Source organism: Aythya ferina (assembly GCF_964211825.1).
Source record: "Aythya ferina genome assembly, chromosome: 4".
Taxonomy (NCBI): domain Eukaryota; kingdom Metazoa; phylum Chordata; class Aves; order Anseriformes; family Anatidae; genus Aythya; species Aythya ferina.
Window position 1 is genome coordinate 42,048,409 of NC_140300.1, and position 13,599 is coordinate 42,062,007.

Consider the following 13,599-nt stretch of genomic DNA (forward strand, 5'->3'; position numbering starts at 1 on the left):
ATTATACCATTGTAACCAATTCTAGTCAGAACTAATTGATGTAAACAAAACTACCAAACCTTCTCAAGTAATCTGGTCTCAATGAACATCACAGTTATGAGTTTCAGTCAGGTACAAACTGAGTATCAAATCAGTTTCCGTGAAAAAGCATACAAATTCACGTGAAAACGTAAGTATTAGCAGATCTTCAGCCTGCTATTTTGCAGTGTAAGTGGGAGAACAGTTTTAACTAGGAAGTCTCTTTTGGAAGTCTGATTTAACATGCTTCATTGCTACGTGAGCAAGGGGTTGGAGATCAGGATACTGAGTCAAGACACTGTACTACGGTTCCATCTATGCTTACCTGTTGGGATCAAAGCCACATTGCACACTGGAATCGTATCTTATACCTCAGTTCCCTCTTACAGTTAGTCCTCAAACATCACCCAGACAATAAAGGCACAATTTGATGGGGACTTTGACTTGGCATATTGGTTCAACAGTATAGAGTATCTGCACAGACTACAAACAAATCAACGTTCCTTCAAAATGACTAATACCATTCACTATTATCACGTTACTTCAAAAGCATTGAAGAAATCTAAATTTGCAGTTTTCTATACTATGCTATGCTTACTATCAAGCCACAATTTTATCACTTTTTTTGATTAGTAAGTTATCTTGCCTTTTCTCACTGCAGTGGAGAGAGATAAATTCTTTTACTTTTACATGAAAAATCACGTGCATTTTCTAATTCCTTTGCCATGATAGAACTTAGATCGAATAATCACGACAAAGGTTATAATCCCAGGAGATGCTTTCAAATTCCTAGGCTTTATATATTTGAGCTCCCTTAAGGAAAGCTCTGTACTTCATCAAGTTCCTGCCTTCCATAGAGCTGTTGCCACTTTCTTTGACATGGCTTTTCCTCTACTTCAGTAGGTAAAGTCAGACTGACAGTACTAAAATTAAAAGGGCCTCTTTAACACACCCTTTCCTGATTGAGTTCCTCTGTAGACAGGAAAAGGTCCCTCCATAAAGATTCATTTTTGAAAACTGGTATATAAAACAAGAGAAAACATTTCTATATGCAACATACACCACAGCGTAATAACCAATGTTTAGGGTTTTTTTTTGTTTGGTTTTGAAATTCTAGGATCCATCAGAAGTGATGTTTCTCTTTTAAAGTATCATCTCAAAAAAAGGAAAGAAAAACACTGAATGATTTTATGTTGCGGGGCCAAAAAAGCCTCCGTTCTTTAGAGATGATAGAACTAATGTGGATGTCTCTGCACACGCAATTCATATCCACAAAATATTTTTTTTTAATAACTGCATTTTTCATAATTGCATGGCTCTGTTCCAATATATTACCATTCCAGGACATAAAGAGCAAAACAACTGCCATCCTTTCTATAACTTCCAAAGTTTGAAGTTGATTTCCAAAAGCATAAGAACAATGAGTAGTTCATATCATCTCTACAGGCAATGACATATGCAGGGAACTAGCCTTTCTCCTGCAAGGATCCCAGACTGGCAAAACATCCTCTGTCAGAAGGTAGGCACAAGGAGTACCAGCTGCATCAGCAGGAATAGGCCTGTTTCCTGAACTTGGCCCCCTCCCCTTGGCAACAATCACAAGGCTTAATAAACAGCAAATACCTGTGAATCATTCTATTCTGCTTTGAAAACTTCCAGTAGTGGTAAATTGCAGGTGTTAGCAGCAGATACTGTCTGCATCCTGGTGAAGTAAATCCATGCCCAATCAGCAAAACAGCTAGATAACAATCAAAATGAACAGTCTGGTGTGATGACTTCATCTACTGACCCAACCTCCTAGAGACAGACAAGAAAGACTACATTTGAAATTCTGTGAAAGTAAAACTTAGTCTTTTCTTAGCATCAGGTGTAGTTTTCTGAAAGCTGAGTATTTTTAAGCGAAATTTTGAACTCAAGGAATAATTGGGGATCGGCACTGCATCATTTCTTACATGTGAAAAAAGAATATGGAGGAAGGGTTTCTAGTCAAAGTACTTGAAACTTAGTGAGGAATCTAAATAAAAAGCAATTATCAGCTCTATATTCCATCTTCAGAGAAAAGTTATTTAAAATGCACATTAGAGATGTCTGACCAGAAACTCAGAAACAGTACACTTCCTTAATTCATTAGTTTGCAGCACTACTACGACAAGTTCACATCTTCTTGTTTCTCAGTATCTATATTTATTTACATCACATACAGAGAACAGGCGAATTTCAGAAATTCAGAACTTCATCTAGAGAAGTCCAACCTCCTCGCTACAGTGGACACTGTAGAGTAACAAGATTACAATAAGGGTCCAAACTTCCTTAACTATCTTTGAGAAAAGCTCCCCAGCTTGGACATTCTCCTGGTTGACAATTCCTTGCTCTAGCACAGAATGTCTGAAATCAGTAAAGAAGCGCCCCTGTCCGTGGTGCTTGGCCAAAATACCACGGCACCAGGGATATGGCTGTGCTTGCTATGGGTGGGGAGCAGCCAGTTACAAAACACGAATCAAAACCAAAAGGGTCAGAAAACAAGCTGAAAACAAAATAAATAGCTATTCAAAAAGAGACAGCTATACTGCCTGACAAAAAGCAGAAGACCCACACTGTTGCCAGCAAGGATATTGCAAAGTCATCTCCAGAACTGAGTCTTGATGAAAAGGTTAAGTATGCTTTTGTTCCAGGAAAAAAGGGGACAACAACAGAGTTAAAGCAACATTTAATACTTGGTATCATTGTTTGATACAAAGTCTGCTAGGTAGAACTGCCAGTGACAATGTATCTTCATCCCACATAAGGCTATCCATCACTGCTCAGTGAGGGATCACTGGATACCTGTAACAGTTGTTAACCATGGGAGTTACCCTTTTCTAGCAGCATTGCTTCTGCCTGGATGGTTTCCAGAACAGGCAAATAGCAAGCAAGGATCTTGCTTACTGAGGTTACACAAAGTCAGGTCCTTACTCTGTGTGCAGTCTTGTCCTACTGCATAAACAAAGAACATTCATGGTCTGCTACTCTTCTTCACAGGGGGTTTCTGATGATTCTTTTTCAAACCCAAACATTAGTATGTCTTATCCACCATGTGGCTTATTACTGTCCTTATATAATTTGAAAAACAGTACATGTCGCAATGCCATACACTAGCAATGGCATGAGCCTATCACAAATCTTGCTGTTTTCTCTGAACTACACAAACTAAATGAAAAAGCAAGTCTTCCAAATCAGAAATCACAAAAAGCCCCAAAAGAATGCTGGAAGAGAACTCTTACTGGAATAGGAAACAAATTATACCTTTGCAGTTGCATCTCTAGTTACTGCCAAGACACATACACCATATTCTATTGTTGAGTCCTCAGTAATGCACACTACAACTTTGCTTGTTTTTAGAGGGGTTCTGCCTCCGACAGCAACTTTAAATTGGGGACTAAACACAAGCAGCTTCTCAGGTTTGAGAGGACGTGAAAAGTAACGATTCTCCAAGTCTGGCCAACATCTTCGCAAAGTATAATTTATAACAAACGACACAGAATTGGCACTAATAGAGTTCACACAGCAAAGCGAGATAACTATAAAGTCCCTACACTACAGGCTGACAGCAGAAATCACTGAAACTAATAGGAAAATATAATCTGAAATTCTACTTAAGCTTACCATAAAAAGATCACGTTATAATGGGAAGATGAACTGCAGATGACCTAAATGTCTTGGGAGAGGTATAAAGGCAACCAGGAAGATGAGCACCATTTGGCAACCTGTGATTTCCTACAGCAAGCTTTTTGTTCACTTGCTTTACAGCAGGTTATTTTCACATTGTGAAAAAGGACAATGACTTATCTCAAGTATAATGATTTATCTCACATACTGAGGTCTGTTTAAAAAAACAGTATCTCTATCTTGTCCATACAAACTACTTGCACCATTACACTGCAGAACTCTTAAAATGGGAAACAAGAAAATACTTGTTCTCCAAACTTGACAGTTGTGGTAAAAAGGCACTTTAAGTAGGAGAAGTACACATTGAGATGTGTACTGTGCACACATCTCAACTGCAGTACCTCCAGTCGAACAAAGGTATAACACTGCCAGATCACAAGGATTGTTCTCACCTATAGAATGGGCTATAAATGACTTGTTTCTCTTTACTGAGAAAATAATTTAATTTTAGGTTCCAAAAAAAAGGACATTCTTACAAACTAGAACACAAACTCAAGCTACTGTTGTATTATTGATTAAACCTAGCCTAACTGCACATGGCATTGTTTCAAGTAGACCATTTGGAAAAGAACACATGGAGGCATCGTAGGACTTTCTTTAGACACTATGAGTTGGGCAAGCATTCATGAAAAATAGAAAATGATTTAGTTGGATTTCCAACCCTGTCAATTGTTCCTGAAGCCAACAGAATCATTGTGTAATTAAGCAGATTTCTGTGAAGAGCTCATAATGGTTCACCCTGCTTTAACAACGTGTGTCAGAAAAGCTGAAGAAAAAGTTTCTAGATTGAAGAAAAAATTCAGAAATGCATTCTGAATATCAAGCACATTAGAAAATCTTAAAACTGATAGCAATATTTAACATTAGTGGCCAGAGAATTAGTCTTCAGTATTTCACAGCATCAAAAGTATCACACCTCATTAGTAAGAAGCTTGACCACATATTCTTCTCAGTTTTAAAATAAAAAAGCATATGAGCATGTGGTATGCATAACAATTACTGCTCTCATGAAACATATTACAGTCCCATTAATATACTATAAGACCTATGAAACATTTCATGTACAAGTTTTTTTTTTTTTTTTTCAGAGCTACAGGCTGGGAGAGGAATGGTTGGAAAGCTGCCAGGCAGAGAAGGACCTGGGAGTGATGGTGGACAGTCGGCTGAATATGAGCCAGCAGTGTGCTCAGGTGGCCAAGAAGGCCAACGGCATCCTGGCTTGTATTAGGAACAGCGTGACCAGCAGGGCTAGGGAGGTGATCGTCCCCCTGTACTCAGCTCTGGTGAGGCCGCACCTCGAGTACTGTGTTCAGTTTTGGGCCCCTCGCTACAAGAAGGACATCGAGGTGCTTGAGCGGGTGCAGAGAAGGGCGACAAAGCTGGTGAGGGGCCTGGAGAACAAGTCCTACGAGGAGCGGCTGAGGGAGCTGGGCTTGTTCAGCCTGGAGAAGAGGAGGCTCAGGGGCGACCTTATTGCTCTTTACAGATACCTTAAAGGAGGCTGTAGAGAGGTGGGGGTTGGCCTGTTCTCCCACGTGCCTGGTGACAGGACGAGGGGGAATGGGCTTAAGTTGAGCCAGGGGAGTTTTAGGTTAGATGTTAGGAAGAACTTCTTTACAGAAAGGGTTGTGAGGCATTGGAACAGGCTGCCCAGGGAAGTGGTGGAGTCACCATCCCTGGAAGTCTTCAAAAGACGCTTAGATGTAGAGCTTAGGGATATGGTTTAGTGGAGGGCTGTTAGCGTTAGGTTGGAGGTTGGACTCGATGACCTTGAGGTCTCTTCCAACCTAGAAAATTCTGTGATTCTGTGATTCTGTGATTTTTAACCAAATGCATCATGTACAGAATTGTGTTCAGTGAGAAAAAAATGAAGAAAAAATTCCTGAGAAATTGCAGAAGACTAATATGTTCATAATAAACAATACAAGTTCAAAATAATTCTACAAATACATTTTATTGTTTATATAAGTTTTTAACACATATACCCTCAAAAGTGGAAGTTCACCACTTTATAAGAAAGTTATGTCATTGAGGCTACACACAGAATGCTGTAATAAACATTATTATAAAAAGACATTTAATTATTGGAAAAGTAGACTACAAGCAAAAAAAAGAAACTGATAATTAAGGACAACAATGACATCTAGTGGACACTCACAAAACAGGCCTATAGACTACCGAGAAAAATACATTGTTTTTACTGTTAAACTTAGTCAAACTCCCAAACAGCTATGATGTAATTAAGATTAAAAGACAGAATATGCAGTTGATGAAAGACACCTCAAGTAGTGTCATTTCATATCAGAAGAATACTTCAAAAAAGTGCAAGGCTCTTCCATTTAAGATTTAGGATAAAAGCATAATTACCCGTAACTTGAAAGCACAAATCTGAGAAAGGAAATAGACTGCCAACATAGTGAAGGCACATTAAGCTTTCTTTCCGCACTGCAGCTATAGCCTTCTACTTACAAGTTGTTCTTGTAGGGACTTCAAACACAGAAAAACAAGAAGGGAAACAAAAAGCAGAGAAGTCCAAATTCAGACCACTGTTTAACACCTTTTTCTACTTATTACTGATCCTTCTGTTATTGTAATACCTGCCATATAAGGGAGGTATGCTAAACCTTCACAGTACAGCTGCCAGTAGCAGCTGAACTCCAGAGATGAGGAAGATGAAACATGAGGTCACTATAACTCAAAATTATCAAAAGATACTTGCTCATGAGTAACCTGATTAGTTTATAAGGCAAACTCCCATAAAGATATGAATTATTTGAAATCTGCCTTTACTATTTACAAAAGGCTAGTACACAAAACTAAACAGTTAAAGCAACTCATATCTGATCTTAGTTTTTTCTTCAAAGAAATTTTCTTCTGGCTAGAAGCATCATTGTGGAAAAACACTGTTGACTATTATCTCTTGTAAATAAGAAGAATGTTAGTGATTAAAATATTATAGCATCAAATACCACACCTAGTGAGTAGAAATTGGATTTTGCATCTTACTGTTAAAAGTATTGCACACTTCCCAAAATTTGTGTATTTCAGTGACTGCCCACTATAAGAAAGCAGTGAGAAAGATCAAAAACAATTCTCAAAAGTAAAGCATCATTTATGTACATATCTAACTGTAATATACAACTCTTTAATTGTAATTAAACTTTCAATTTAAATTGGGAATTGTTTGCTTATATTATTATTTTGGAAGAGTTAACATTGCAATCTACCTAGCCCCACAATCAACAGTAGCTAGTCAGCTATCAGGAAATATATAACAAATTCTCACTTATATGAAGATTCTTTACCTAATAGAATACAAAGAAATCTTTGCATAACTGAGGAGGAGGAGGAATTGCCCTGCAATTTCTTTTTGCCAGGGCCTCAAAATGAGCTTTGAAACAGACATTACTCGTTAATGAGAATAAATGCAGCCTCCCAGAAATTAAATCTAACTCCAGACTGACACCAAAGATATTTATGCACCATCCAGAGCTACAACTAAAGTCTGTATTTTAAATTCATGAAAAGAATTTGAATTCCTGCTTTCCCCCACCTTTAAAGTCTAAAATTGCAAGTATTTAGAAGCTGAGTCTCCCCCTTGGTTGCTTTGTTCCAAGCATAGGCTTTCCAGACACTAATTCTAAAGAATCCTATTTTGTAAAATCCCACTCTTTATTCCATTACTGGATCTACATATGAACCCTGTTATAACCATGTTGGTAGTCACACCTGACAAAAACTGAAACCAACCTAACAATTTTACAAAGTAAGAAAGTAAAAGCAAACACCAAAATCAACCCAGATATTTCCTCCAAGAACAATGCCATTTCACCTCAAAAAACATTTCACACATCAAATATCCTAAGTAGAGAGGACTACTTTAAGAGAGTGAAATACCATTGACCTACCCGAATTTCCTGGAGATTATGAAAGTTATTTCCTACTCTGACCGAGATTTTGCTTGGAGTGTAACTTTCATCAGATTTGTAGTCTGCATAAATACATAACGTCTTCACTGTTGTTTTTCTCCTGCAAGAAGAAAAGAAACAATGTAAGCATCCCAAAGAAAAACATTCAGGAAGAGTTTGTTGTTATTTTGTAGTAAAATCTGAATGTTTTAAAACTTAATATAAAAGTGCGCCTATTGATTTATAAGAACCTTCTTGTTAAATCAACAGATTTTCTTCACACATTAGATAACGCACACATAATAGATTTTCACTATTATCCTTCACCTGTCTTCTGAACTTGCATTATACCAAAAACTACAACAAAAGGTCAAAATGCCAAATAAGCGCTTATATGTGATGAAACATATGCTTCGCTTATCAAATATGGGCTCTACTACTATACCAAAAGAATAGTCAAGGTGACTCAAAAAGCCAGTCTTGTCAATCACAGCAGAATAAAACAGGAAAAGGTTTCTCAATCAGTTGCTAAATACAGGACTACTTTAAACACAGTCAGCTACCCTTCAAATCACAGCCTATGACAGAAAAAGTCAAGATTCAAATGTCACCCTATGTAGGTAAATGTGAAACTGCTACAAATGGAATTAAAGATTCCTTTTTGTTGCTCATTTAGGGATTCAGTAGCTATAACAATTTCAAAAAAAAAAAAAAAACACTTTTTTTCATAAACACTGTAAGGTAACACAGGACTAGTTCAAGAGTCCACACACTTCCCAAGTCCCAGTCTTGGTGAACAGTCATCCACACAAAGTTAAGCGAAACATTCTAACCCATACAGAGTAATTTTTAATACCTAAACTGGATGTTCACCAAATGAGGCTGCGATCCATCTGACTGCCAGTAAGTTTCTAGATTATCATCTCTTAACTGATCCACTCCAAATCCTAAGAAAAAGAAAAGGTGATAATCTTGAATATTCTTTATCTGTGATATAATCACAGACTTTTTTTTTTTACAGCTTTTACAAACTAAAACACATTTTAAACTATAACATAAGGAAATATTTCTAAAGATTCAAGTTGTACTTGTGACAGAACTAAAACGGGTGTCTGTCAATAAAAACGCAGTGCTACAGTGTCTTTATGTTCTATCTCCTATTGATATCTGAGGGGTGGTTGTTACACCTTTCAACATGTCCTGGAATTCCAAATGTTAAGAAATAATTCATAATTGCAAGAACAATACTTCATGATTTCTACCTATTCTATAATTGAACTAATGAACTACATGAAAAGCATAGACTCATTAAGGTTGGAAAAGACCTTCAAGATCATCTGGTCCAACCACCACTAACAGATCATTCAATTATTACAAAATTTTAGCAAATATAACTTTTTTTTACAAGCCATTTCTTGGAATATTTTTAAAGTTAGTAGCTAGAACAAGCAATAGCTGCCAAAACCAATATTCATAAAAGCAGTCACATTTAAAGAAACAACTCTGAACATTTATTTTTCCATTCCCTCATTACCTACCTTTCTACTAATCACATCATTAATAACTGCCCTCAAAAGCTGCAGTTTTAATTTAGCAGAGGCAGTTTTATCTTCAATAAGAAATCTTTGTTCCATTTGAAGTGACAGAGCCATATGATGTTTTTCTTCAAATAAGAGACACCAGCACATCAGACCAGCCTGAGTGCAATGTTGCAGTATGAAGTGATCACTGACACTAGACTGCAGATAGGTATCAGATCAGCACCCAACAGCTGTTTCCAAAATAGCAGCTCAACCACTTCAAATGAAAAGAACAGATTTGCAGATATTTTGAGCAGGTGTAAACTATCACTAATGATATCTCAGCAACATTTACAATGGCTTCATTTTACTTGCAGGATTTTAGAGAGCTACACAAAGTCTGGATGGAATATTTATGTTGGCTAACTGCATAGATTGTTTGTCTGACTTAAAATCAAAGATACTTGGTCAAAATGCCAAACTACAGAAATAATTACACAGTGCTTACACAGTTCAGTTTGTTCACTGAACAAGTAAAAATACAGTTTAGTTTAAAATCAGCAAAAGCTCTGTTTTGCTAATGTGACATATTTCTTAATTTTAGGGTTTCTAATATAGTTATAACTCTTTCAAATTGCATCAAACTAGGCTTTTTTTTTTTTAATGACACCCTCCTAATAATTTACATTACAGCAATTCTACTGCTACACTCTGCATGTACGACTTCTTATCAAAACATAACCCATTACATTTTCTAAGAATAATTTACATAGAATCATACGTTGTGATTCTACCTGGTTTACAAGACGAAAGTGACCAAACTGCTTGTGATCCTATTTCTCTAACAGTACCAGTCCTCTCCAACTGTTTTGGATCAGCACCAGGTGGTGTCTTGTTTGGGGTAGTCATTTCTAATAAAAAAACAAGCAAACAAGTTAGTTGACATATTTTAAGGCTGATGGGAAAACTAAAGGATTGTATTTGTTCATATAGAAGATTTAATTCTTTGACCTCAAACTTGTATAAACCATATATTCTATAAACTATCATAGATTCAATATTTAAACCTTGCAAATATGAGGTTCCACATGTATGCAAAAAATTGTCTGTGTAAAAATAGGTTGTACACTGGCAACATTCTTAAGTTACATTACTTGTATCATTCTTTACACAAATACAGAATTAGTTATTGTTTCATTTTGGGGGTTTTAGGAAGTTTTTGTTTCCAAGACAAATGGAAACAGACCCTTTTGATTTAAAGGCTAGCACTACAATTTCATTTTCTGTCCTAGCACACACACAAGTTTTCCTAATCTCCAAGTTCAGAGTCTAGAGCAAACCAGTCTTCCTTGAGATACTTCTTAAAAATAGGAAAGGAAAATTTGAATAAATCATTTAGTCCTTTATTTGGAAGAGACTGGTCATTGCCACATGCATCCATGGTCCATTTACTTAACTTCACAAGTTCATCTAGAATCACTAACCTGTGACTTATACTGCTCAAGTAATCATTCAGTCTCACACCTGGCCTACTGCCATATAGAAGTTGTTGTTCTTCATGTCATGTAGAGGACCTTACTACTGCCTAGGAAATAGCTTTAAAGGCTTTCTTTCCCAGCCCATCCTCCCTCCCCCCCCCCAAAAAAAAAAAAAAAAAAAAAGGATTCCAAAGAAACAAATTCCATGCAAGGAATCAAAAGCCTAAGACTAAATGTAAAGCACTCAAGAGTCAACGAATTAGACTTGACTTCTAATCCTTTGCTTATATGCATGACAGTATATTATGCTCTGCTAAATCACAAAAAAAAAAAAAAAAAAAGAAAAAGACTTCCAGCACCCCACCTAGACAGAGATTCTGAACTAGTTTGGCATCCACAGAATCCAGACCTTACCCACTACAGAAGCAATACAAGCCATAGACAAAAACAATATTTTCCAATATAAGAATATTTCTGCAGCTAAAAACTTTATTGAACACCAGAAATTCAAGTTCTGTAGTATATATTTGTCTGCACCAAAGATTTTCTATTGGCCTTTGCCTAATGTTTAATTTTGCAGAATGACTACCATTTTTTTTTGTTTATGACTCATTCAGATATAAGATTGCAGTCCTGACCACCATTAAAAAAAAAAATAAGAAACAATTACATATGTAGTAAAACCTTAGCATTGATGACAGCAACTATTGCAGAGGACCACAAACAAAATGCCTTGCTCAAATATCATCATCTTGGAAAAAAATGAGTAGAATGCTACACATCCAATTCAATCCCAAATATCCTGTATATACTCGTATAATTCACAGATCTACAAATTCTAAAAACATCACACAGTTTTCCTACAAAATTTGTGTTCAAAAGCTAAACGGTATTAAGAAAAAATGAAATGGACAAACCATTTAGCCACTAGCTAGACACTAACAGAAATCTTTGCTCCCCATTGTATTTAAGTATTGTGTTATCCTTTTAAAAAAGAAAAAAACGTTATCAGATGTTTATTGAGTCCTTAAAATGTAGCTGTGCTCTGATGAATTGGCTACACTGCAAATCCAATGGGTTTTCATGTCTAGAACAGATCATAGACATATGAATAGATCATAGCAGAAAATAACTTACTCTAGTAGCTACTTAGGACAACTTTGTTTTATATTTACTGATAGCAACTTCAATCAAATACAGTATTACAAATTTTCTTTTGAGAATTTAAAACTGTCTTGGAAAAAGTTACGTAACACTTGTTTTGGGGTTATCTGAAAAATAAACATTTTTGTCCCAATAACCAAAACTCAAGTTATCTTTATTAATCATTGAGGAGATTACATGTATTTTCTTAAGAACTTTAAAACTCAAATCACCTATTTGTCCAAAGTGTTCAAAATCCCTGAATGAACAACATGCTGAGATTTCTTACAAGGTTTAGGGCACACAGAGAAGTCCTAAACAACTTTGTATTGCTTTGGTTCAGAGTTTTGAGGCGTACATGCTGAGGATCTGAAACGGACAGTGAGAATCACTGACAAATCAGTCACAGATCACAGACAAGTGATAATGAAAGACTGAAAACCTTCATCGTGTGAACTAATGAGTTGGACTAATCCAGTCAGTTTTTCATGACTGAAGCTGTTTAACCAGCTTTGTAACAATACATTCTAGATAGCTTTGCTGAAGCTTCCTAATAAAAAGAAGTTTAAAAGCAAGAAAGGCAATAGAAGTACAAGGGAAAATAATACAAGCCAACTCACTCAAAAAAAAAAAAACAAAAAAACAAAACACTTTTTGACATTTTACTAGAAGTACAAATTCCTTATTTTGGGAAAGACACAAATAGTTACTACTAAAAATAAAACCACACTTGCATTTGAATTAAGTCACCAAATTAGAAAAAAAAAAAAAAGAATCTTAGTCTGAGAAGACAATGGAATGAGAAGAACACAATGGTTTTCTTTTTTTTCCCCCCAAGCTCTGGAGAAAATAAGCAGTCTGTCTAGAAGCCTTTCTACTTAGTATGTGCTAAAAATGGAAAGACATATCGCATCTATAGAGGCATTGGCTGGAAACATCTTCAATTTTCCAATCCAGTTATTCCAAATGATCATTAGTAGGCTTGCCGTTTCTTTAATTGCAACGTGAACATATTATTAACTCAATGATATAATCAATGTCACACTTTCATTTTGCTGCTCTCCAGTAGCAAAGTATGCTTCCTTTAATTAAAACAAGAAAGCTGAGCTTCTTAACCCAGCCTGAACTCTATCCCTCAGCATCTTCCTTAGAAAAGTTAGCTCTTTCCTGGAGGACCTCCGCATGAAATAACCATTAAACCCAATTTAACAGAAGTATTTTATAAACACAACGAAGTGGATTTAGATGGTTCAAGCATTCTACCATTCATAATCAAAGCAGATAAGTCATTCTGATTATAACACTGTAAGACATTTAGAAGATGCACACCTGAAAGCAAACCTTTCACAAAACATACACTCTTGCATCACACTGAAGAAGGGACAGAAAAGGATACATATTGACCCTTTCTTTTCATACCCAAGCTCAATGAAAATTTTGCAGATTATCAAGCAGACTTCTCAAAGTACAATTTCTAATTCCACCTTGTTAGCACACAAAGGCTTAAAACGCACACCTGTAAGGATCTTTGAGAGACCAGACTATAACCATCAGACATCTGTCCAGCCATTCACATTCCTCTCACAGAGCCAGCTTCAGTATTTTATCTCCTTGCAAACACAGTTTTGCTTTAACATCCAACCCATGTTATCTTCTTAAAAACAAGCATGATTTCTTCTCTTGTTTTACGGAGAGCTCAAGGACTAGTTTATCACTAACACTTATGTAGCAGCCTTTTTTTTTTTTTTTAAACCAAATTTACTTTGTTTCCTTTCTAGAAGAGTGCCTATGCCACTCAGTTTTCTTGAAAAATGAAGTCTTGCAAAA

At 36.1% G+C, this 13,599-nt stretch overlaps 1 protein-coding gene across 7 annotated transcripts in view; it reads right to left on the reverse strand.

Moving 5' to 3' along the window:
* ANAPC10 (anaphase promoting complex subunit 10) overlaps positions 1-13,599 on the reverse strand; it is a 38,901-nt gene that overhangs the window by 22,980 nt on the left and 2,322 nt on the right. For 3 of the 7 annotated variants that reach the window (XR_014692481.1, XR_014692482.1, XM_084517442.1), the window contains exons 2-4: positions 9,946-10,062; positions 8,488-8,578; positions 7,632-7,752 (exon numbers count right to left, since the gene is read on the reverse strand). Coding sequence is in view for 1 of the 7 variants with exons in the window: in XM_084517442.1 (XP_084373568.1) it covers positions 7,632-7,752; positions 8,488-8,578; positions 9,946-10,060 (327 nt within the window). In the remaining 6 variants the exon portion in view is untranslated. Of the gene's footprint in view, positions 1-7,631; positions 7,753-8,487; positions 8,579-9,169; positions 9,429-9,945; positions 10,063-13,599 lie in introns of all 7 variants that reach the window. The other 4 variants (XR_014692478.1, XR_014692479.1, XR_014692480.1 and 1 more) reach the window with 3 other exon arrangements.